The 26,428-nt window shown below is 55.4% G+C and overlaps 1 protein-coding gene across 1 annotated transcript in view; it reads left to right on the forward strand.

Annotated features, from left to right (window-relative positions):
• The first annotated feature begins 619 nt into the window (after window positions 1-619).
• LOC119091456 (myelin regulatory factor) overlaps window positions 620-26,428 on the forward strand; it is a 59,724-nt gene continuing 33,915 nt past the window's right edge. Inside the window, exon 1 of the mRNA XM_037214254.1 lies at window positions 620-788. Within this exon, the coding sequence (XP_037070149.1) occupies window positions 740-788 (49 nt within the window). The 5' untranslated portion in view covers window positions 620-739. The remainder of the gene's footprint in view (window positions 789-26,428) is intronic.

The raw sequence follows: 26,428 nt of genomic DNA on the forward strand, positions 1-26,428 counted from the left end.
GGGCTCAGAAATGTATTTCACTAGTTGATTTTGTCACTCACATTGCCACCCCATTTATGCATCCATTCAAATAATGAGCGTCTGCTATTGCATGTTCCAACTATCGTCACCATCTGGAAACATTTCTACCAATGGCTGTCCTCCCCTCGCTCATCGGTACATCCTGCTGGTCGCAGCGTCCCCGCCTCCCCGAGGTACATTATTGTGGTCGGCTCTGTCCGATCTTCTTGATCCCGATCCTGGGTGCGCCATTGCGGTGCATGGCCGCACTGCAGCCGTCGGGACGCGCCCCTGTACCTTAGAACGGCGCCGCCCCTGCGCCGGGTCCGGGCCAGCCGCTCCAGTCTGGTCCGCGCCAACCCGGTACAGCGGTCACACGACCAACCCGCACGCATTCTCTCTCGTGCAGCTGGTGCCAGTCCCCGAGCATCAGCGTCTCGGAGCCTGGCCGCTTCTCTGAACTGGCGCTTTTGTTGCGGTCGCGTTGGCGGCATAGGCCGTGCATTTTTAGAAAGTTTGCAGGCCGAGGCGTCGCTGCCCGCGCATGCAGCCGCCGCCCGCTAGCGACATCTGCCGGATAACCTTGTAAACGCGGTCCGTTGACGTCACCGAGTGAACGGAGGATCGTGGCTGGAGTCCGTGATACTGCGCGCATGGGAAGGTGCACTCTGAGTGATCTCGTGCGAAAGTGGAAAAATCCGGTGCATAGCGAATGATGGGCTGATCTGGAGTACCCGCCATGGATATAGACTTCCTCTCTGACGATTCCGCCCTGCAAGCGATCTTAGGTAAGCGATACTTTTGTCTTTGTGTGGACCTGCTTCCGCGGTTGCTTTCTGTCCTGAGGCGCAAGCAAACGGCTTCGCGGGCTTCTGATGAAGGAAACGCCGTCAGTCCATGGACGAGAGCGACGTCACGCTGTCTGTGCGTTTTCGGTGTGGCGCTGGATCACCCCTTCGATGTCAAATCCGGGTGCGTCCATGGTCCAGTTCTGGGGATTTCCGAGATCGGTGCTCGTTCCTGGTTCAGCAACAGTGGCGGAGTCAGCGGCGGGGACGAGAGCCATTCAGCGGACCTGCCGGGTAGCGGTGACAGTGCCGCCTACTTTCGACGTCTGAGGGAATCTCCGATGACACGGTTGACGTGGTGTCACGCATGGAAAAGGCTCGATGGTCCTCAGCGAGAGGAACAAACTCGATGACGCGCGACTACCGTCACCGAGCCTGTGCCTCTGTCCCGGCGGGCAGTGCCGAACTGATCCACTCGCCGCTCCTTGCGATCGATGGGGTGGCACATGGCTTGGATGCGGCTTCCGGTTAAGCGCATGGCAATCCGTGCAAATGACACGAGCTGCGACATGACGTAACCGAGCGCTGGCATCTGACCACCAGCGCGCTCGGTCGGCACTGGTTGCCGATCTGTGACGGGCGTGTCGCCTCTGGCGCCGTGTCTCGTCGCTGGTGCGGCTTGCCGACTCCGGCAGCAGGTGAACGCGTGACGAGCCGGCGCCGGCTGCCCGTCGTCCAGCTATCCGCGCGGCGCGTTTCCCACGCCCGTGCGGGAGCGTGTTCAAGGCTGCGCCGGCGGCAGTGCGTCGTGACAGGAGCGTCCGGCAGTCACGCCGATGGTATGTCACGGCTCTAACCCGTCACGGCGGCGATATGTCATGACGGTGGTCACGGAAGGATGGTCAGGCACGATGGCGATCAGTGGCGAGGTCCTACGACGGTGATCATCATGGGGGTGGGGGCTGCAGACGATCAGAAACTGTCGTGATAGTAAGCAGCTACGCTGATGACCAGGGACGCGCAGCCATGGTGGTGATCAGAAGCCAAGGACCTGGGCGGCCTTGCTCCCCATACTTTTCAAGAATTCTTATCGACTGCGTGGAAAGAATCGACTTCGGCCGTAGCCCTAGCGAGCGAGTGGCGCCGCTTCCAGCGCCGGCTCCAGAGTGCCGCCGGCACGTGTTCTGCGGTCGCCGCCGCGCTGCGATGGCGGGTGCCAATCTCCGCGTGATGCACTACTAGCCACATCCGTCCGCGGTCGCGGTCGCTGATGGGTGACACATGCTGTCGTCCCGTCCCTACGCTGGGCTGTCGGCCGCCGTACGCGACGGAGGATGGTCCGGCGGCCATCCGTCAGACGCGGACGAGAGCACAGGCCACCGGCTCCCGCAGCTTGCATTCCTGGTAGTTTCGTGCTGATCTTCATGCGTTTGGCATACATGTCGCACCGTCGTGTGTGGGGTCTTGCGAGGATCAGGCGCGCGTAAAAGCAGCTTTTGTGTTAGATACATGCAAGGTAGAGGTGCACATTCTCCGGCTCATCAGCATCATGCTTCGTTTTGTCAGTTGTCTATTTACGCTGTTACGACGGAGGCCGCAGGTCTGGTCAGTCTTGACGTCAACTATCTGGGATTGTTTGTGGCGTCAGCGGCCTGGCCCGGCCTGGCCAGTAACAATTTTGACGAGCTTACATCTCTGAAGCCTCTGATCGTACCGCGGCCAAAGTTTCAGCGGCAAGGAGCGCGACTCTTTGAAAGCTTTTGTGTAGTAATTTCAAGGCTTTCAGATGCGATGTGTTCGACCATGCGGCTTATTTTTGCAATTTGACCATATGAATAGAAGCTCAGGCCCCCACTTATTAAACAGCTAATAAATTGTTGTTTTTTTGCCCGCGAAAAGGCTGGGGAACAAAGGACGGACCTAATCATGACGGAGGAAAAGTGGTCAATCGAACTGGCGCTAAGCCCAGGTCGATGTGTGCAGGTTATCACGTGCTATCTTGCACGAAACACAGCTGTGCCCGTTTTGGGGCGTTTTTGATAAGTGATGTCAGAGCTCATCAGTCAGAGCAGGTGGAAGCACGACACCAACCGCATGACGTAGGCAAATGTGCCGGAAAAACGGATTAGAATACTCGAGTTTTTCGACCCTGCCGGTGCGGCAGAGATCACCCGCAATGCAGCCGATGCCGCTTCTCCGAAGCTGATAGCTCGACTGCTGTGAATACCAGTCTCGCCGTGGTCTAGACCGAGAGATTTTGCCATGAAAGCTACGCCGGCGTGTGTCCTGTTCATTGTGACCAACGCCCACCCTAAATATGTGTGAAGTGCCGAGTGCTGGGATTGAAAGTGCCAATACTGTTCCTCAATGCCAACTCGTCGATTTCGTCGATTGAAAATGCTAGCAGGCGTTGTCCTTGAGTTTGGACGCGCAAATTATGTGTCAGGGCTTTTCGGCTTGCTAAACGGGTAACAAGTTAACAGTACGGTGGAAGCTGATATCTAAAGTGGTACCAAGTAGCTGTGAGTATTCCATTGAATTTATGCATACCATTTGTTTGTGTTTGCAAGGACGGCCGGGTGCATTCACTTGTATGTTTGTGTTGTGCGCCTGGTGAAAACATTCTCGTCTGCTACCAACTCGCTCGTCCCTCGTCATAGCAGGCGTGATATGGTAGCAATATTTCAGGTGAAGTTCAATTGGTTTGTCCACTCTGGGAAGCATAAAATAAGCGAGCTTTCTGGGTCGGTCCAGTTCATTTTATAGCATGCATCCACACTGAAGATGCTTAATTTTTGTGCGATGGTATCAGCAGCCGGCGATGAATGATGGCTCTGGGATGGCTTGCAGACGACAGCGCTGGCACTTTGCTGGCATTCTAAAATGTCAGCATACATGAGACGCGTTGAAAGCGGGTGGCAGTGCCAGCACCAAGCAAGGTCATCGGGTCCTGCACGCTCCTGTAACATATCAGGCTGATGCGGGACCCAGGGCGGGTAGTGATACCAGGTTTTATGCTGCTATCATGCCTGATGTGCTCGTTTTCGCCCTTTTTTATTTGTCCCGTTCACTATCCTTTCACTGATCGCTGGTGCTACCCGTGATTTCTGAACAGCATTACGAGTTGAACGTCCCATATATTTGGAAGGCTGGATCCCTTCGTGTATGCGAGCTTATTGTGAAGCCCATGGGATTTGCGTATAAAGTAATGACCTTAAATCTCATCGCGCGTGCACCAATAGGGTGAAAGTTCCGCACCTGCACACTTGTATTGCAGTATTGTTGTGTAAGCTATCCCTTCCAGCGATGCGAAATTAAATACTGACACATAGTTTATTGCATGGACACGAACACCGTTATTGGGGGGGGTCCCAAGCGAGGGATTATTTTGTCTCATTCTATCATGCCAACCGGTAGGTGATGAAAGTGATGACTGTTTTCAGCATATCCTGCAAGGTCGTGGTACGGCCAAGGGATGGTAAAATTTCCCTTCCTTTACGGGAAACATGACACAGCAGATGAGGCTCCAAAGCCATTCGCCGCAAAGCAATTGTGCGAATTCATGTCTTAAACCGATTATCTTTGCCAACAAGACAGGAGCTGTGGCCAGAACACCGCCGGAACGCACGAAAAAACCGCATGGGTGTTGACTTTTGTAAGCTTATGAAATGTAAGTTTTGACTGTAGATTATTTTGCTTTTAAACTTATTTATTTTTCAATTGTTTTAGATCCTCGAGGTACCATAGGTAATGACTCGCCACTTCTCCATTCCTGACCACTCTGTGCTCTGTACAGTGGACAGGTGTTTTCCATTAGCCAGCTGTCCGTAAGCATGATTTAAGCACCATTGTTTCCCGCCGCTCGATTTCGTTCATCCACGAGCGTACCTCACTTGCCTGTTTTCGGGCGGCATGCGAGCATCACCCCGTTTACCACTATGCCCTGCCGCCTATCTCGCGCGGCCACGTGGTAAGCCCACGCTACCGGAAAATGGCCGCCCCAGACCCCCCCCCCGCGCTTAGCAGCCGGGTGTGCGTGACGGCTAAGCACAGCCTCCGCTCGCTTTTGCCCATGTGTGGAGGGGCTGTCATCCTTCCCGAGGCGGCTGGGCTGGCCAAGGTAACCGGTCGAAGAGGACAGAGGTCGTCAGTGGCGTTGCATCACAAGCTGCCATACCCGCTAACCACGGCGAGGATGAGCTGTCATGCCCGCTGGCCGCTGCGAGGATGAGCATTGGATGCCCGTCGGCAGTCGCGGGTGTCCTCTTAGTTGTGGACATGTATTAGCTCCCCAAAGAAGACACAGTGTTTCTGTTTTGTGTTTCTCTAGGACATGTGTTCTTTCGGATTTTTAAGTCGCTCTTTGCATGGCACTTGCGTGATATAGCAGCAAAACGTGGGTGTGAACCAATCGTATGTTCGGAATAACGGGCTTAGGCTAAGTAAGGCAGTTCTCCCACTCTTTCCCTGGATGACCCGAAGGTTTCAGTTTCAAAGAGCAGCTCATAGTCTCTTTGAAAAAGAACAACAGCATCTTGCCACTTTTACGCGTTTTTTCTAGTTTGCGCCGGGACGCTGTGGCCTAAATTATTGCCAGTAGTGCTAATGCAGCTGCCATTGACCTCAAGTGGGGTTTGTGCTAAAGGAAAACCCTGTCTCAATTTTGACACATTAATACCGCATAGGTCGGGACCTGTGTATTTTATACGTATTTAACTAAAAACACTTCTTCGTTGGACCTAATTATTTCGAGCAGGAATTGAAAATAATGGACCAGGTGTTCAGTATAACGGCACCCCCGGACCGACCTTGCACCTCTGGAGAGCTTCCAAGTAGGCACCGCATGCGGTCACTGTCAGCCTGCGGTTTCCATCCTCCTTGAAGCTTTTCTAGCATTAAGGTGTTCCTGACATTACGATGGTAGGAATGCACGTGTGTGCTTTATACATGTTAGCTTTACGGTACTGAAACATTTGAATGCTAGCAAACAATAAAAACCTACGCTCGTAGCATCCCGATCTGAAGCCTCCATTTTCGCCGTATTGATTTTTTAATTGTATTCACGTTGAAGGTCCAGTGCGCGGTCTGCATCGATCTGTCTTGCGACAGCTGTCTTGCCTCACGTCTGGTATATCTTCGCTCATCTCTACTGACTGGTCCCGTATCGGTCATCATCGCCGTCTGGCGCCGGACCATACATGGTTCAGATCTCATGTGATCTGAAAAAGGGCCTTCCATAGTATTCGGCCGTGCGTGGCGTGTTACTCTGCATGGCCCCTGTGTCTTGGTTTGAACGAGCCAAACGCTGCGCAGGACATTCTCCTACCCAGGCTTTTACTGACCCTGCATTAGCCACAGACACTGCATTCTTTCCGTCCAGCGAGGCATAAGCGCAAGCCTGTGCCGCTCCCCATCGCGCCCGAAGCACGCCTCGGGCACGTACCAAGTCACGCTACCTCCACGCCTCCCCCTAACAGCACGGACTCAACCACCGCCACGCCCCCTTCTCCCGTCCGTCGCCCGCCTTGGATATTATGGACCCTGCATTTCACCGGCGACACCGACAGGTGCACGGCGCTTGCAAGGACGTCGCTCAGGGGCATCGCCCCTGAGGCCCCTGTGACGGGAGTAGCCGCCCGCCGCCCGGCCGGCACAGGAGCGAGCAGGCGCCCGCCGCCGCGAAGGATAAGACGTTCTCATGGTCAACCACTTTTTAATGGCTGCTGACTGGTCCGGCAGTGGCGGCCCCGGCACCCGCCAGGTACTGCGGCCCGGTCCCGTCCGGACCAGCGCAGGGGACCACAGCGGACCAGACGGTACAGAGGGACCACAGCCCTACACTGGGGGCATGAGAGGTGGGAGACCACAGCGGTACAGGCGGCACGGAGTGACCGCGGCGGTGCACACGGCGCAGAGAAGCTTCAGAGGTACAAGTCGGACGGGTTGGGCACAGCGGCACGGGTCGGACAGGTGGGGAGGCCTCAGCGGCACGGGTCGGACAGGGGGAGAGGCCTCAGCAACACGGGTCGGACAGGTGGAGAGGCCTCAGCGGTACGGCTCGGAGAGGGGAGAGGCCTCAGCAACACGGGTCGGACAGGTGAAGATGCCTCAGCGACACGGGTCGGGGACAGGGAGAGAGGCCTCAGAACACGGGTCGGACAGGTGGAGAGGCCTCAGCGGTACGGGTCGGAGAGGGGGAGAGGCCTCAGCAACACGGGTCGAACAGGTGGAGAGGCCTCAGCGGTACGGGTCGGACAGGTGAAGATGCCTCAACGACACGGGTCGGACAGGGGGAGAGGCCTCAGCGACACGGGTTGGACATGTAGAGAGGCCTCAGCGACACGGGTCGGACAGGTAGGGCACAACGGCCCGGACCAGCACGCAAAAACACTTCAGACACAATACTTGTTTATTTAACAGAAATGGATCACACTGGGCCAGCCACCCAGTAGCCCCACACCGGTCCGGACAAAAGACTGCGAATGACGAGCATCCAGACAGCGCAAACGACCTACAAAAAATAAGCTTGCATAAATTATCAACTTTGAAGGGTCACCCTGATGCCAAACGCAACTTTTTACGCATGAGTGCAGCTTTTCGCGCTTGTCGCCAATGCACTAAGCCGGCTCGATCGCTACCCGCCGGGCAGAGGTGTCTCTCCGTGATGACTCAGAGCCCGGATGGGGCGGGCAGCGATGTGGTTTGCCCCGCGGCACGTGGGTGGGTCTGACGCTAATGCTCCCCCCCCCCCCCCCCCGCCGCCCTCATGGCCGAACCGCGACATCCGCTCAGGTCTGGTCGGTGGTTCTCAATGTTGTGCGACGCTGGTGAGCGATCTTAACGACGGCGTAGGATTGGGTCACCAGGAGCCCTCTTAAATAATCGCGCGTGTCTTCAAAACCTGGCCATGTCCGTCTCCCATTAGTCAGCCATCTCCGTCCCAAACTACACGGATGTCTCCCGCGTCTCCTATTTGATCCACCGCCGGGCGGTTTTCGCCTCATCTCTGCGCACGCCGGGTCTGTTTGTAAACGCGGTGTCCTACACGTGGCGGCCGCCTGGCGGCGGTTTTTGTCCCTATTTGGCGCGGCGTCTGAGACGACCCACAAGGCACCATCGTCACAAGATCTCGCCAGTCTGGCCGGGTCGGCGACAGCCATACCCAGTTGGCCTGGTTTGCACAGTTTTGCTAGGGACAGGTTTGACAAAATAAGTCATGTCATGCCGCCTGATGAAATGTACGGTACCTTGCTATTAATATGTCGGTAATAGAGGTAGTTAATATTTTTAGAAATGCATTCCCTGCACTTTCCAAAATAATAATATTTTCTCTAGTAGCTCTTGCACCCAAACTCCCTGGGCGCGCTGCGGTCAGTGTTTTATATACAACAGGACAGCGGAGTCAAACGATGCAGCGGCGAATTGAAGCAGCATGCAAGCGCGTTGCGACGAGCTCTTCTTCGTCTGCTCTCATCTTGCTGGAAACCTGTGATCCCGTGAATCACGTGACTTCTCAAGCGTACCAGAATGCTCGGTCCGTTATTTTTGCTGCAGGGCAGCATCGATTTCACTCCTAGGCTATCGGAGCATGTAGTGTCATGCCGTGCTTTTATTCCGCGTGTCTACAATATTTGTATCTCGAGGTGTAGGATCGGTGGCCCAATGGGTTCTAAAGCCACTGTCGGCCGTGTCGTCGGTCAGCCACCGTTATAATCTGCGGCCATTCTGCGTCGTTTACTAGCCCCCACCATCCCGCATCCTTCGGGACTTCCCTCACCTCCGCCGCAGGGGTCTTTGACCGCCGCGGACCGTGGGCCCTGACCGCCGCTTTCCGCCGACGACGTGACGGCTCCCAGCCGCTCGGTGCGTCTCTGGCTGACCCAGGTCACCCCCCCCTTCGGCCGGGACAGGTGCCGGTGCGGCGTGCGGCTGCGCATTGCGTGTTGTCGCCAGTTTCCCCGTGTTTGCGGACGGCTCGTCGCCACCCGAACCGGCGTCGAAACCGGACCGCCGGGGTCAGCGAGGCGGGCCGGCGGGCCGCGGCGCGCTCGGTCGAACCAGTTGTGACGCGGCGTGCGGCGGCGCCCCGACCTGTCCCGGTTGCCAGCGGTCCGCGGTGACGCGGTCGGCCTGCGTTCCCGCCGACGCGCCCCTCTGCGTCGTCGGTCGTCGCCGTCGACGCGCAGGGTCGTCGTTGATTGGCGAGGGCCGCCGGCGCCCCGCCCCGCCGTCGTCGGCCGCCCCGCCCGCCGGCGCCGGCGCCACACGGCCCGCGAGGCTGGCCTGGCCGCGTGACGTGCCGGACGGGAGCCACCTCCGCGGGGCTCGCTTCTCCGCGCGAGCGCGGCGCCGCCGACGGCCGCCATGGAGCCGCCGTACGAGCTCAGCAGCTTCCGACACCCGGGACCGAGCTGCGCTCGCGACCGCCACTACCAGCACGGTGAGGGCGAACTGGGGCTCCAGGGACCTCCAGCTGCCGCTGCAAGGGCGGTGATCGTCGAACGGGGTGGGGATCATCTCAGGGTTTCTCCTGCTCAAGGAGTGAGTGTCGCAAGGACTCATGGGTCGGGCATTGCCGTCAGTACTCACACAGTGGGGGTTGGATTGGGAGCGGGGCTGGGGAGAGGAGGAGTGAGGTACGCTCCGCACCTACACGCGACTTGTTAGTTTCGCCGTCGGCACTGCCCCATGCGGTGGGACGTAAGTCTGACTACAGCTCCTGATCTCATGCTCTCTGCTGGAGCGGGCTGCATGTTTCACTTGGGCTTGTTACTGTGCCGACGTTGTTGACTGGCTCACCAGGCCGCTGCCAGGCAGACCGCGCCAGACCCAGCTGCCAAGGAGACGGCGCGTGGTTTCTGGAACGCGCCAGAGCTCGGACCTGGACCCGACATAGGTCCCGGAATCCTCTCCCGTACTTTGTGTATTTTGAGAGCAGGGCTTTGGCCTCACAGCAACATCCATTACCTCTCGAAAGCTGCACGTGTCCACGAGCCCAACTTGTGGCAAAGTGTTAAGGTCTTCAGCCACTACCATGCAATGTGCGTGAGTGTTCCGTCCTCGCTGCAAAGAGATTGCAACTCTGGAGACTTTCCTTAAGCGGACCGTACGGCAGCCCAGGTGGAGATGTGCGGCGTGGTCAGTATGGCTCACAATGATGATGCTGGCTGGTTAAGCCTTGTGACGGGCTGCAGCCACCAAGTGAGTTGGAACCGGCCGTCGAGGCGTTGCCTGAGGGACAGAAGGCAGGAAGAAAGACGCAAAGGGAAATGGAGAAAGACGTTGAGGGAAATCGATGGCTTTAGCCACGCTGTCAACCAACTTAACCATGCACGACGGCCGGTCATTTTTGGAAAAGACGAGCGGAAAGCCGTCCATATCGGGCCGATACGATCTGCGATCGATTGGAGATTGTCTGAGCCGAGCCTGGGTCGTGCTCACGGATGGGCGGTCGGCACACCGCTTCGGTTTCGGCGTGTCCTTTCCCCGCGTGTCCTTTTCCTGCACGTTCCTCGCCAGCGAATCGCCGGGTCGTGCGAAAGCCGGTTTTCCTGCAGAAGATAAGCGGCGCCACGCACACGGAGTCCGCGCACATCCAACGCGGCGCAGTTTGCCGCCTGTCCGTCTTTTTGCCGGGCGGTTACCGACGCGCCCGGCGGCGAGTGTGTTCGGCATCCGTGAATGGTGTGCCGGCGAAAACTGTCGCGTCATTCGCGGCCTGAGCCTCCCCTCCCGGCATGCCCCCCGGCTGTCACGGGCCCGTTTTCACCACCGCCCGACGGCGGAGTGCCCGACCTCGAGCGTGGCGGACCTTCTAGTCACTCACGGCGCCGGCGGCTCTGGGCTCTAGGTCATCCAGGATGTCGCCGTGCTTGTTCGATACATTTTATTGCAGGTCGTCTGGACGTCGTTACAGGATAAGTGCACTCGGGCTTGTCTTCAGTAACGACCGCTGCTTGGAAAGAAAGCCACTTCCAAGGACGGGTGGGCGGAAGAGCTGTCGCATTTTTAACTGAGCCAAGTCAATCGCACCGAACTACAGTGGACGAGATACGGCACATAATACATGGACGGCGTGGCGCTGGATAGGAATCGGCCGTCGCTTACTAGCCCAGCAGCTCGGCGTGTTTCAAAGTCCGTCTTGTGTACACGCGTTTACAGCAGATCATCTGCAGCCTCGCCGCGTTGGAGACCGACTTGATGAAACCGGATCAAAAAATGTCGTTCTTAAAAAGTTGTTTCGCAGGCATAAGGCAGGTCTCTGCTATCCGTTCTATGGCGATATGGAGATCGCAGAGGTGACAATCAAAACAGCTACATGAAGTCGTAAAAAGCCAAGGGCATAAGCGTGTGTCCGGTTGTAGAACAACCTAAGTACACAATCAATTTTGTCCGAATTCCCGAGTGGAAATGATCGCATTGCTTGCGGTCGTCGGTACCCGAAAGTATTTCGTCGACTCAGCTGATATGCATGTGACTACACAAACTGCGCTGAAATTTTAAACTGGTTTAAGTCAGCCGGCCGCCATTGAGCTGGAGGTCACCCTGGGGGGCAAACTGCTCCTTCACGCTCGCGCAATTGCATGGCTGTACGGGCTCACACGGTACCATTGAGCTTCCACCACGGCCTCCGCGTGCCGGGATGCACCGTGACTGGTTGCCTCCGTCTTCCTGGCAACCAGCGTAAAGTCGGCGCGAATTACGGCATCGATTCAACACCTTTACAGGAGCGCTGGCCGAGCACACAGCCGGGCATTGAGCGTGATGCACGTTACGTGCCAGACGGCTGAAAAATCACCGCCCAGCCCGGCGTAATGTACTTTTCGATGGCTTTAACGCATTTGTAGCGGCGGTGGACGACGAATAGCTGGTGACGGGGGCGTTATGAGGCTGCGGGCCTTTGTGGCGGTCGGTAGGTGGAACGTGACCTTTGTCGTCCCGCCTCGCCGATTGTATCAGCTTATCAATGGCGCGAATGCGCTGGCAATGGACGCATTATGTTGCTGTTTTGGCACTTTGGCAGGTGGTCGTGTGACATACTAGTGCATTGTTTTGGCCGTACATCGGCTATCTTCCCTGCGGTGTGTAAATCTGGATGTGTTGTGGGGCTGGATGGACTAGCAGGATCTTTGCCATCTGATTAGTAGTATCTGTTCCATCTGATTGCATTGTATGCCAGATTATTCATTAAAAAAGACCAAAGTATTACAGGGACGGCTTTGCAATCGACATTTGAAATTCTAATCGGACAGGCCTCAACCCAACCTTGATGGAAGCATTTGCACCGTCACAGACTTGTAACTGATTGAGCTTAATTTATTTCTTTGGTTTTCGTTCATTAGCGATGGATTCTCTGAACTCAAACGCTTAACCTAGCGTTGAACAACCTCTATGCGGTAATCTGTGGTATACTCACCCTGTCAATCCCATAGCTTGTTAAGCTCAACGTTCTATGCGGTAATCTGTGGTATACTCACCCTGCCAATCCCATAGCTTGTTAAGCTCAACGTTCTATGCGGTAATCTGTGGTATACTCACCCTGCCAATCCCGTAGCTTGTTAAGCTCAACGTTCTATGCGGCAGTCTGTGGTATGCTCACCCTGCCAATCCCATAGCTTGTTAAGCTCAACGTTCTATGCGGTAATCTGTGGTATACTCACCCTGCCAATCCCGTAGCTTGTTAAGCTCAACGTTCTATGCGGTAATCTGTGGTATACTCACCCTGCCAATCCCGTAGCTTGTTAAGCTCAACGTTCTATGCGGTAATCTGTGGTATACTCACCCTGCCAATTCCGCAGCTTGTTAAGCTCAACGTTCTATGCGGTAATCTGTGGTATACTCACCCTGCCAATCCCATAGCTTGTTAAGCTCAACGAACGCCATCAGACGTGATGGAATCCGTGATTTCTCCTTGCTGTTTCCGCCGACGAATGATATTCTCCGAGTTTGCCATCGTTATTTCATTAATGCGAGGCTGGGTGCAATGTACAAACAGGTGTGCCAAATCTACACAACGAGTCTGCATATAGTTGTCATAAATGCCGTCCCAGAGCAGGAGTCAATCGCTGCCATACTGGTGACGTCAATGGGGTCACAACGGGTCACAGCCCTGGCCGGCCGTCTCACGTGATCACGCCAGTCCTTCTTTGCTCATGCCGCAGAATACTGATTATCCCAGAGATTACAGCCACAGCGACAAACGCATCGTGCTGTGCTCGCCGCGTCGCCAGTCGTGCCGCAGCGGAGCGGCGCATGTGGCGCAGACCTGCGCAGGGATCGGCCCCGTGCGCCGCGACCCGACGCGGCCGCTTGTTGAATCGATACATTCCCAATCAGGGAAGCTCACCCCCGACTCGCTGCCCGTCTGGCGATACGGAGGCGCCGATACGAACCAGACGATGCCGCGTCACGGGTCACCAGGGACCGTCTCCGGCTTTTGATGCCGTTGTGTGTCGCTTGCGGGATATGTAAACATAGCGAAATCGGCGGATTTACCGAGCCTTCAGCCAATCCGCGAACTCGCAGGATGCTGTCGTTGGTACTTGATTGGTGGTCGGGTACAGCGTTGGTGTGCCTTTTTGCCTCAAAACACTCCATGTGAGATATCCGTGGTGAATTACGGCGTTAGTTTTGCCAACTTTAAATCAAGTTAATTTCAGTCAGGGAAATAAGAGCCAGCTTCGGTGATCCATCACTTTTGATATGGAAACGTTTGAGCTCGCTTGCCTCCTCTCCGCGATTTCGGCTTGCTCCATATCGTTTGTGCTCCTTCCTTGTCTCTTTGCAGCGCCATATTTTCTGGGAGAGCTCTTGGATGGGGTGTGTTGACGTCAATGCTCAACAAATGCATTGCCTTTCTCCTGCCGTCTTCCTGAAGTACAGAACCTCCTGCATGGGTAAGCTTGCTGTCTTCAGAGAGGCAAGGCTATTCATGACATCAAGAAATAGTGCCCATAATCTATGGCAGACTTTTTTCAGCGAGAAGTGATGATGCCTCGTCTATTCCGCTTACAGCTTGCGGGCCAGCAATCTCCGGTGAAATAAATCGAAAAGCGGCTTGCTTGTGCAGCAGAACCTAGGCTCACACTAAAATTATCGTGGCTGGCATTCAAAGCCATGCGAGCGGAGAGCAGTGGTGGCTTACAGATGCGCTGGGCACCAGCTGGTCTGAGCACACGCGGAGTGCCGCAGTAGAGGTCACACGTCGCAGTGGTAGCCTGTAGTCACCGCTGCGGCTCGCCGCTGCTTACCTGCACGGTGTTGTGAGCAGACTTGGCGCTGATTTCGCTGCAGTGAGATAGATTCAGATTCTGACACACGTGCAGTGTGGGTCGGAATCTGATTCCAGCTCTGATCCCGGCTGATTCTAGCTCTGAGTCGGAACAGCACCACACAACCTCAGGTAACTCCGATCACGTCTCAAGGGCCAAGGGTGCTTTAAACACATACTGTCAGACCGTTAAATCGCGCTACGGACATCTCTATCGGACCAGATTCGTCATTCATCGATGCTTTGGTTAACTGAACGCCGACTCTGAACGACAATAAAATCTTAAAGTTGTTCATTCTACTCAAAATCACCGGAAATTTGTTTGATTCCGGAATCGATCCCCACTCCACCTGCAGTCAAGCGTAAGACTGACCGCGAGGCATGCGCCTTCCAGGTACTATGCGCGGATGGTGTCGGCCGAGCGCCCGGTCCTGACCACTGCAGTCACTTCGCGCGCTTTTTTGCTGATCGTTTGACGCGTCGTCTAGACGACAAACTTCGCCTTCAAACCAGTTGCGTGAATTTTCCTCATCACGCTCGATTATGCTCTTGGGCAGCATGTAATAAGGTAAATTGATCTTTGCCGTCATACATAAACCCGGCGGTTTCCAGGCATTCGTCCCCCGTCTGGTGCGCCTCTCCTCCGACAGCTGGCGCTATGCTGCCACATGGTTGTCAACCCAGACAGAGTGGATTAAGCCATTTAGCACCCAGGATCAGCACGAAAGCTTCAAAAGTGATGTATTTAAGTGACGGCCCCCCGGTCCTTTGTTCCCAGCGGTGCTCGCATTATTACGCTTTGATGAACCAGCTTCTGGTGAAGCGCGCAGTTTTACTACTCCGCTTTGCTTGCGGAAGGCGAGTTTGTCGCCCTGCATTAGCACCGTAAACAGCCGGACCGGTCGGGGCTGATTTGGCAGCACGTGACGCGGTGGACCGGAACAAGACAGCACCATTCTGCTTATTACGTGGCGCGCGCCTTCATCGCATGTTACGGCCCGACGAAATCCTGATTTTTACCCAGATTTCGTGGTGATTTTCTTCCAGGCGAAGGAGTCGATCTTGAGAACACCTGTCAGCACCTGGACTCTGTTTGGCAGGTGGTTTAGGCGACAGATCCCGCGCCAATTCAACATGTCTTGCCCCGAACACCCGCATCTCGACCACGGTGCAATATTATACATACGATGCCGCATCACCTCCAGCGGCGCCTTGTCGTCGGTTCCGACGATCCTGCGGGGTCGGCGTGCCGTCGGTACCTGCGACGGGGACCTCGACGGCCGATGACAGCAGCGGCGCCGCGACGGCGTGATTACAGGCTGGCCCGGCGGCCAGCACGCGCGCCCGCCCGCCCCAGGTCGCCCCTCCCCTTCCTGTTCCTGCTCCTGACGCGGCCTGAGCGTAAACAGACGGAGTGGGGAGGGCGAGGTGGCCGGAAGAGGCGGATGTCGGGCGGCGGTATTGCGCTGGTGCAGAGGTCGTCGTGTGTTGTGCACGACGGCCGGCGGCGGGGGGCTGGTCGGGCTGGCACTGGCCGGAGAAAAGACGGGAGAAAGGCTGTTCACGATTCGCGAGTGATCTGAATTTGAAGCCCACATTTGCGCTGCTCGGTAGCCTTACAATGGCGGTGAGCTTTCATGAATGCATGATGAGACTTCGAACATCTTAGGCGTAACAATCCGACAGTTGTGGCCGAATTTTACCAGACACCATGCAAATAAAACTACATCAGACTGCCTTTCAGTAAAATTTTACCTGAACTCATGGCTCAGATGCAGGGAATATTGTTAGACATTCCGTTCACTGTCTGCGAACTATGCAATAGAGGAGTGTAACAGTTTTCGCTCCCGTTCCCGAGGTGCGCGCGACAACATCGAGATGCGACGAGACGAACCAAAATTGTGCGAGACAACCTCTGCCGGTTAGATTCCCTTAACAATTAGTACTGAAATGTTCGAAATCTGGGTAACAGGTGAACTCACTAACAGGAGCGCAAAGCACCGTCTTGCTGAAACGGCTAACTCGGTGCGCAGAAGTGGACGCTTTGTGTCTTGTCGACTTCATATGTCGGTTTTGTGTAAGGTGCCGAAGTGAAGACCAAAATCGACTGAAGCTTCTTTGAAGCGGCCAGACCATGACCGGCTATTGTCTTGCGAGAGTCACCACGTGGCGTGCACTTCTAGGAATAAACTGGTTTGTGCAATGGTTTCGCAGTTAGCATCTTCGCTTACAACATACAGTCCTAGTTGGTACACCTGCCAAAACAACACGTGTTTTGCGCCTTGGGCTGATGCGGGATGGCCACACGTCTCGCTCACAAACGGGCTCGCTGATTGCGCCACATTCCACACTAACGATCCTCAGTAAGGCGTCCATCTTATGGGTGGCGACCAGGCTGTAGGCGTAAGTAGGTGACAAGTCTGTAGTTGTGGGTGGCAACCAGTTTGTAGGCGTGAGTGGCGACCATTCTGTGGGCGTGAGTAGCGACCAGCCTGTAGGCGAGAGTGGCAACCAGTTTGTAGGCGTGAGTGGCGACCATTCTGTGGGCGTGAGTAGCGACCAGCCTGTAGGCGAGAGTGGCGACCAGTCTGAAGGCTTGAGTGGCGACCAGTCTGACGGCTTGAGTGGCGACCAGTCTGACGGCTTGAGTGGCGACCAGTCTGAGGGCTTGAGTGGCGACCAGTCTGACGGCTTGAGTGGCGACTAGTCTGACGGCTTGAGTGGCGACCAGTCTGACGGCTTGAGTGCCGACCAGCCTGAGGGCTTGAGTGGCGACGGCAGATCGGGTCCAACATGAGCCGTGTGTCGCTCCGGTAACCGGTCCGCGGCGTCGGCTCGGACCAGCCGTGACGGCCCGTGACGGGGCCCGTGACGGGCCGTCACGTGGTCACACCTGGACCAGTCACGGTCCGGGGCTCGGGCCTCACCCCCGTCGTTCACCAGCGGTCGTGACAGCCCGTTCATGGACCCGCCACGCTGTCGTGTCCGGCCCCAGCACCGGCTTCGAAAGGGGGTGGGCCGCGCCCCGGCCGCTTGCCGGCGGTGCCATGACTGACCTCGTGACCTATATAGTCAGGCCTGTCAGGGAGCGGCTAAACTCACGAACGGCACCCTGGGGTGGGGCTCTGTAGTTAGACCGAGCAGCTCTTAAACCAGGCAGTCTCCGGTCGCCATCTTCCCTTTGCCGCTCAGCACTGCTGTCTTCCCAGCGACCCGCGTCTTCCACCCTGCCTTCGCCTCGTGTTTCGACCCCCATAGCTCCAGTCGTTGAGCGAACACAGCTGCGTTGAATGTTGTGCCCCCGTGACCGTCTCGGCACCACCTCCTCGCCCGCCTCCGAGCGCGTTCCCTCGTTTCTCCTGCGCCAGCAGCTCCTCGGTCGGCGCCGGCCGTCGCCGACCCGGCCTCTCTCCGCACCAGCGTCGCCAGGCGGGCCGGGCCGCGGGCGCCGGCCGCCGCCATTTCACTTGCACTTTCGGCGCGGCCGCGCGCTGGGCTCGCCCCCGGCCCAGAACTGGTTCTGGCCTCGCCGCCGGCGCCAGCGTCTGTGCATTGAAACGACCCGGCCGCTGCAGCACCAGGGCCGCGCCGTCGCTGAGGTCGCGGCGGGTCAGACGGCGGGTCAGACGCTGGTGACTTGGCGCCGGGTCGGACGGCGGGTCAGACGCTGGTGACCTGGCGCCGGGCTGCGCGGGTCGGCCCGATGATGCGACCCCTGGACTGCGCAAGGGTGATACGGGCGCCAGGCGATGGGTGCGGGTCATGATTAAGGTTGGACGCTGACCGGGTGTCGAGATGGTGCGAGTCAGCGCTGGCGGAGTGTTGGTGCGCTTTGGTTAGGCGCTGACGGTGTTTTGGTGCCGGCCTTGGTAGACGTTGGTGACTGCTGCCAAAGTCCCGAGATCCTTCGGTTTAAATGCCAACTGGTATCCGATGCGGAGACTGGTGGCGTCGTGCTATTTGTGTTTCAAACACGACAAATAAGGCTGGTTACCAGGAGGCTGTAATGTAGCATGCTTCAATGCATTTCAGACCATGTATTGCGACACGGCTTCGTTTTTCATCGACTTCTTATTATTGCCTTTCATGCCCCGATTGTTGTTCGTCTGAATAATGTAGGTTGCAAACGCATGGCATGCTGTTAACCGTTAATCTCACTGACCGTGCTGATATCCAGGGACCTTTATCGTATTGTATAAACCAAGGTCGGGATTTGGCGGTCTGGGTTACGCTGCGTGAGTCAATTCATTATCCACATGCTTTCTTATTCATTATCCACATGTTTTTGTCATGTTTTCTCACATCAGGGCCTTATGCTGACGGCGGATTAAACTCCCACGTCGATCGGGGTTTATGTGTAGTCATCAAACGCTTCTGTACGCTTCCAAGCCGCCGGCCGCCTGCAGCGACAGATACACTGTCACATGCTGCAGGCAGCTGGCCAGCGTTCGGGAAGGCCTGATACTCCAATGAGTCAGTGTTTTGATGCGTGCAGCAGACACGATTTTCCATTGATTGTCCATAGCTTGTCGAAATAGTATGATATAAATTGACCCCGTTCGTTAGGATGTTGTATCAGTTTGACCTTCGCTGCTCAGACGCTTCAAGCAATAAGCACCATTTTTAAGACCTTGGAAGCACGCACGTACCACAGTCCACGGGAGCATGACTCACAACTTCGCGTACGGGTATGCTAGCCATGTGCTCCACTCGACAATTGATAACTGAGCGCCTGTTTTATTCAGACAAAGACGTGATTTACACTCTTTGATCCCAACCATGGGGAGCATTATTGCAACCGCCCATTTCTATCCACGTTGGACAGTTTTAAGGTCCAGGGTAAGTTCTGGACTTTTATGTTCAAACTACAAGCAGAGCATCCATTGTGATGGGTTGTTGATTTTCATTGCTCCTATGGTCTGGTACTTGTTCGCCACTTTTGCTGGGCTTGCGGCGGTGCATATGCATAAAAGTGCATATTTGAACGATAGAGTAAAAAGTGCATCGGGGCGTAAAAGTACGGGAACTTTTCTGTTTCCCCGGACGTCGGGCATAATTGATGTTCCAATACAAGTTACGATCACCGCCCGGTGTAACGATCAAACTTTGTCACTAAATTAAGTGAATATTATCGTAAATTCAAAAAGTATCAGCACTAATAACAAAATTGGCGGGCTCAAAGTTAGGACATGACATTAATTGTGTCCAACTTTGGCATTTGGCATCGACAGGCTACGAGGCACAATGTGGGAGTGTTGCTCAATCAGACGTTAATAACGTGTAAAATGATTTCGCTCATGAATATCACTCATCCATCGTATCATTTGGCTACCGCTGTTAAAAGCAGCCCAGTCTGATGAGCGCCGCCTATGCCCGCAGTTAGTTGCATTTGTTTGCCATTACCAGCTCATTAAGCGCATGGAAGCCAACTTGCACTTTCAGTTGCTGTTGATCATCCAGCATTTCAATGCTGGGATATTATTGCAACAGTGGAACGTTTTGCGCCGCTTTCAACGGCGCTATTGGTAACGCGAAGGCAGTGGCATTACTGCTTATGTGATAGCATTATCCACTGACCAGTAGTCGACTTTGATGCCCACAGTGGGCCTGTAGAAATAAATAAATCAGCTGCACCGCGCGTCTCTGGCGGATCGAGAGAGAGGCTGTTGAGCGCAAACAGCCCCCAATCGCCCGTTGGAGTGACGGAGGCTGGGCAGGGGTCCAGGGCCAGCAGACGCCGCAGCCTGTAGCCTTCTTGGTGTGCGCCGCTACCTTTGCTCCCAAACGATCTGGGGCGTGCCCGCGAGGTGTCTACTGCATGGATGATGACATAGGGTAAACATGTTTAGCACAGTAGGGCTCTCAAACATCGGTGAGGTCGCGAAGGTCATCGCCTCCCAGCTAATGGTAAATGATCGCCAAAGCGATTGCATAAACAATTAACGTGGCCGGCATCAAACATTGGCAACCGCCTCTTATTGCAGCCCAACGTGGAATCAAAGAACGCAGACAATTTCGTGACGTCATCGACTGCCTCATGTTTACGGCAATAAGGTGCTTAGCGTGCTTCCAGCGTGGCATTGTTTTCCGTGTCCGTTGTGTGCGCCAAACGGGCCTGTTTGTGTGGGCAGGCGGCGGCTGCAGTGGCGCTGTGCGGCGCCGGCCGGTGTTTTTGTTTCGATGGCGTGTGCCGGCTGATTGGGCGTCGGACCAGCGCGCTGATTTCTCCGGGCGCCCCTTCGGCCGAGTCCCCGAGGTGCTGTTGTGACCTCGCGTGCTGCCGCCAATGAGAGGGCTCGCCCGTGCTGATCATCGCGCCTGCCGGCCGCCGGGGGACCGCCGCAGCCCCCCCCCCCGCCGCGCGTGCGGGGGGGGGGGGGGCTGCGGCGGTGACGCGGTGTGGTGCGAGTTGTGCTGGTCTCGCAGCAGAGCTATCAGTCCCCCGGGAACGCTTTAGTTTTGTTGGCCCCAATCATGCGCAATATGGAAGAAATAGGGAGAGTTATTCTGTCATGAGGCTATATCGACATGGCAAGGTTCAAGAGAGGCCTCGCGTATTTCTGTGAACACGGACGACCACATATTACGAAAACGTCTCATGCGCGCTAAAACACAAACACACGGCTGTTGCGAGAACATGTGGTTTGTTTGTTTTTGCGGGGAGCGTATGGCTTGGTGCGGTTAAACAACGCCGCGCGCGGTTTGTCTGCGTAGCTCAAAGTTTGCCGCAGCCCGTCATCGTTGAGGGCGGCATGTTCATCAGCATGGCCACCGCACGAGGAATATTGTAATGGCTGGGGAGTATGCAGTGAAAGGGTGTGAGCTAGTGACAGCGAGTCACTTAACGACGTATAAATGGGTGTCACCATCGGACGCGGACACCTCCCGCGATCTCTCCGTCGATGCTGAGGTCCGAGCATCGTCCCTTTTTGATCGTGATCATGATTATTTTAAGATGCATGCACGCATGGTCAGAGTGCCTGCACTGACTGGACGTCGGGCTTGGCCACCATGTCCACACCTCAGCTGGCAGGGCTGATGCGCTGGCTGCTGAGCATATCGAAGCTGTTCCTCAACAGTTCCGAGTCCTGAGATGGTCCTGTGACCTGTCCTGTCCTGAGATGGTCCTGTGACCTGTCCTGTCCTGAGATGGTCCTGTGACCTGTCCTGTCCTGAGATGGTCCTGTGACCTGTCCTGTCCTGAGATGGTCCTGTGACCTGTCCTGTCCTGAGATGGTCCCGGTGTGTCTGTGACCTGGGGTATGATGACTCGCGGCAATACGTAGCGGCGACAGCTGTTGAGTGTGGGTAAATGTCAGGTGTCTGTCCCATGAACTCAAACCGGGTCACTGTGTACGTTGTGACAATGCGTCGATTGTATCGTCACTAATCGCTAATTACGAAAAATGCCCTTTTACATCCCATCAGCAGAGATAAGCCTCGATAGATGTCCAATTTCGTCGCTGATTCACCACCTGGTAAACTGTACGCATTTTCCCTTATGTCCTTGCAATGCCGAATGCTTCTGCCCGGCTGTAATTTGGAATTCACGTCATTGTAATGCGACGTTCTTAGAATAGTGAACGTTGCGCCACAGGTAATGTAAAACCTAGATAGTATCAAGAACCCACAGCCCGCAAAACTCGGGTTTCCAACCACGGCTGAGTCACGTCTTCTTAAATCAGATATCTTATAACACATCTGTCTATTCGACTCGCAAACACATCGCAGTAATCCACTGACGGGCATGCCCCGAGTGATATTCAGCAGTCGCCTATCAAGGACAAGCACAGGCGCCGCTGTTCAGTAATACGGGACGTCCCCCACGTCTCGGCGGCGGTCATATCAGTCGCGACACACGGCGCGTGACGTCAGCAGCATACTGCACCGGCACACACGCACCGTCAGCAATGTTTGTCACTGTTGTCCTGCTTCGTCATGTCCTGTTGTTCATGGGTACATATAGGCCATGGCCCGTAGATGAGCACTTATAAATAGGGCTCGTTAGGTTTTGCTATAGCAGCGCCCGTCTGCTTGCAGAGTGCTTAAAATTTCCGTTTTAGCACGTGGTTGAGTTTTCCGTCGAAAGTTTCATTTTAAAATAGCATAGATCGACATGGTCTCACAGTAATGTGAGCAACGAAAACTGGTTTCTTATTATGCTTAAACCGTTTCGCGGGCAATGTAATTATGTTAACGACAGGTTTGGTCTTGCAACACCCAAACATAACGTCACCGTTCACAACAACCCCACATCTTGCGTTGATGTTTTATCATTAGCAGAAATGGTTGCTGATTCATCCCCTTAAAGCTTAGCTTTCATGCGGCAGCAGAGGAATCTGAATGATTTTGCTTCGCACTGTTGCTGGCTAATAACAGGCAAACAAAGGAGTGCCCCTGCCCGACTAAGCATGTCATTTCAAAAATATTGCTAGTTTTTATATTTATGCATATGTAGATACAAGTTTATAATGTTTCTATGTATATATATATATATATATATATATATATATATATATATATATATACATTTATATTTCAAGTGGCCGGTCTAACAGGATCCACATTTCCGAACCATGTGAGCGTCTCTTGTCTCTTTTAAGGGCTGGATGTGCCGGCATCTGACATAATTGCTCAGAGGAGTTCGTATTTACCATCTCCTCCAGTGATGTTTTAAATCAGGCTTGGATGCTTTAACAAACGTCATGCTCCCCGTACTAAGCCCCCCTCCAAGCCATACGGATACATGAAGCTGTAGATGATGTGCAAGTCAGAGTCGTTCAAAACGCCTTCTTCCACCTTCTATCGACAGGCAGTGTACGTATCGCTTCTTTTGCCGGGACTAGGTCACGCTCGGTGTTTCTGATGAGTTCCGGAAAATGTGCAGGGTTTGCAACCACGATTGTGGATCGCAGCATGAAGCGTTGTGGGTGTGAAACGCCGAAAGCCATCACGCGATCGCAGTAAGTTTGCCTTATATGTGCTAAAATGTTTGCCTGCTGGACTCCTCTAGATATCAGGAATCTTGCAAGACCCAACGGTACCACTCAGCTTTGTTCTACATCGAAAGCACCAAATTGTGGCAAAGCTCACAGAACGCAGAATCGTAGTGAATCTATCTATCTCTAATCTATCTAGTGAATCTTAATGTGTTTTATGAGACAATGCCTGATATATTTGTTGCAAGGCGTGCGAATCTCAAATCGGTAGCGACACGGGTGTACCACGAAGCGCGATATGTGCGCATCCCTCTCAGTCTGAAAGCCTGTTACGGCATGCGCTAGAACTTTGTCGCTACTTTAATTTGCGCAGCATAATTTCTCATGTCCGCGCATGCCCATTTCTCGACGGTGCTCCTCACCAGCTGCGAGCCGCGTCGCTTCTGCTGCTTGCCGTGCCCGCGTCGGCCGTCCTCGCTGGGGCGGCCAGGGCGCTATTTCCTCTCCTCCGCCGGATCAGTGATGATCTGTGTCGCGGCGAGGCTCCCGCAGCCACGCTGTGGCAGGTTTGGTGATGGGTGATGATGATCGGTGTCGCGGTGACCCTCCTCCCGCAGACATGCTGTGGCAGGTTTGGTGATGGGTGATGATGATCGGTGTCACGGTGACCCTCCTCCCGCAGACATGCTGTGGCAGGTTTGGTGATGGGTGATGATGATCGGTGTCGCGGTGACCCTCCTCCCGCAGACATGCTGTGGCAGGTTTGGTGATGGGTGATGATGATCGGTGTCACGGTGACCCTCCTCCCGCAGACATGCTGTGGCAGGTCTAGTGGTGTAGGGGTGGCCTCGGCGCCCGAGACGCTGATAAGCAATGGTACGTGGATTTTTGGACAGTTCCGTTAGATCAGAGGCATATTTGAGCAGCCTCCGCTCCGGTTCTAGTTAACAGGTGACGCGTTTTCGTAATTCCTCTGCACGCATCTCGAAATCAGCTTTGGTTGCTCCGCAGGCCGTACTTGCATGCCAGGGAATCATCAACGGATTTCCTCAACTTTCGCGTCGGTTCTGGCGGTGGGCGCCGGATTTTCCTATCATCTGCATCAGTTCCGGCGGTTCAGTGACGAACTTCCGTGACTTCTGCGCCGGCAGTCGTCAGCCGGGCTTCTCGAATTCCTCCGCACGCGTCTCAGCACCGACGCCGCTTGTTCCGTACACCGCGACTGCGCAGGCGGCACGCTCCGTGACGGATTTCCGCAATTCGGCGGCGGACCGACGCGACCTGGCCAGGGGGCTCATTATCGGCGCCGCGTAATCGGTGCGTTACACTTTCCGCCGGCCGATCGGCTGATGGCGTGTCGCGGACCGGGATAATGACGCCCGCGGCGACGCCGCCGGCACGTGGCACGTGGCACGTGATGACGGCCGCGGGTCGGACCTGGCCCGGTCGTCACGGGGTCGCGGCGGGCCGGGCGCGCCACCGGAGCCGGCGCCCCATGGTCGTCTGACGAGGTCTGGAATGCTGTGACGTGGGGGGTGTTGGGTGTCCGCGCAGCGAGCGGCGCGAGTGCCCTGGCTTGCTTCGATAGGTTGACACGGACATGACTGGGATCCAGTCAGAGGGCTGGTGGGTAAGTTCGCAACTCGTGTTGCAGTTGGGCAGATCTATCGTTCGGAGGCAAAATGACGTATGTCCCATTTCGGGAATATTTGGCGCGTGGCTTTGCTTTTACGCAGCAGAGTGGCGGAGGAGTAGTTTATCGTGAAGATGGAGCTTGACCGAAATTTTGCCAAGCTTCAGTTTGGCCGAAATTGGCCGAAAAAGGGGGAACGAAAATGGTAGCTCTAGCTGAGCTCGCGTCGAGAACGATTCAGCAGTTTCCATCCGGTGGGAAAATCCAGAAAGCTTAGTGTAGTTCTCAAAACATATTTCTCATTTCATCAGAAACATTTACGCAATCTTTCGGTTTGTTTCTTCAAAGCTCTAGAATCTTCACCTCCAGCACCACCCAGCCCACCCGCTGGTACTCTTCGCGCCTGTGAGTCGCCGATTGCGCATTGCAGATGCCTCTCGGTCTCTGCCGACTGCTGTGTGCAGAAGAGCTGCTTCCCTGCATGGTCAGCGGGTACGGACGTAAGCTGCTGTCAGCCCATCGCCGAGCGCTGGAATGCCTGTCTGGGCGCTAATACAGACGTCGCAGCTAAATCACGGCTGCCGCCTAACCACTGAATCGCCAGCACGGCCGCCAGCCGGCTTACGTAAACAGCCGCCGGCCATTACGTAAACAGGAGGGCTGGGCAGCGGCCAACGCACGGCTGTTGTACCCCGTGACGTCGCGACGTGGCCGGCGGCCGGCGGGCGGCAGCGCGCACGCCTGGCGCGCCGACTGATCCGGTTCCAGTGACGACGACCCCGTCAGGCGGCGGACGCACCGCTGAGCTATGACGCACGGGCCGGGCCGGACCTGGGCGACGCACGCAGATCTGCGGCGTTGGCATTTCGCTGCCGGTGACGTCACGGCGTTCTGTCGAGGACGTCAGGGTTTTTTGGGAGGAGGGGAAGGTGGCCGCTGGACCTCTTGGTACCTATACTCGCCGTGCGATGTGGAGCTGGCAGCGGCAGGGGTAGCTCGGCTATCGGCGGACCACCCTCGGACCGCCTTCAGATGAGATTGGCAGTGGCCAGTTCGCTACAAATGAACAAATGAAATCGAACATTGCCGGGTCTTTTTGTTCGGCAACAACAATTACACTGTGAGTGCGGTCACATTCGTCCATCAGGCTTGGCTTTTAGGGAAAATGCCTCTGCCTTAAAAACAACACACCGTCCAGGGTCGGGTGCTGGGCCCGATGATGCCAGCCGGAACGCTTCCCCGAAAAGGCTGGCGCAGCGAGGGAACGTAGGCCATCGCGCGCTGGGCTGCCCACGCTAGAGTTACATAACAGTAATGGCGATAAATATTGAGAGCTCATAAGAAGAGGGATTTACTTATAAATGCTCCATATCCAACTTTGCATGCTGCTAATATAACATCTGGAACTGCACGAATTACCCATCTGAGATTCCGCATGAACTGGTTGTTTGCTGCACTTTCCTGATAGCGAACTGTCTGTTGCCGCCACATCCGGAGCTGGTCCATTGCGCAGCGGGCCAATCTATATCATACCGAGGAAAACCGGTTTTCATCCTCTGCGGGGCAGGAGAGATGGCCTCGCCCAGTACGGTGCTCTGTGCGCCGACCGTTCTCCAGAGCGCGAATTGCCTCGGGAGTTGTCGAGCGCCATACACCCTGGTGGAACTGAAACTTCATCGTCTTCAATACATTTGCATACGACAACCGTAGCCCACACACTGGTTGATGCACAGCCCACACTCATTCAGGAAAAATATGTAGATTTTTGGTAAAGGGAATTTTGATACCTGTGGTTAAA

The sequence above is a fragment of the Pollicipes pollicipes genome, unplaced genomic scaffold (genome assembly GCF_011947565.3).
Source record: "Pollicipes pollicipes isolate AB1234 unplaced genomic scaffold, Ppol_2.1 Scaffold_3447;HRSCAF=4054_pilon_pilon_pilon, whole genome shotgun sequence".
NCBI lineage: Eukaryota > Metazoa > Arthropoda > Thecostraca > Pollicipedomorpha > Pollicipedidae > Pollicipes > Pollicipes pollicipes.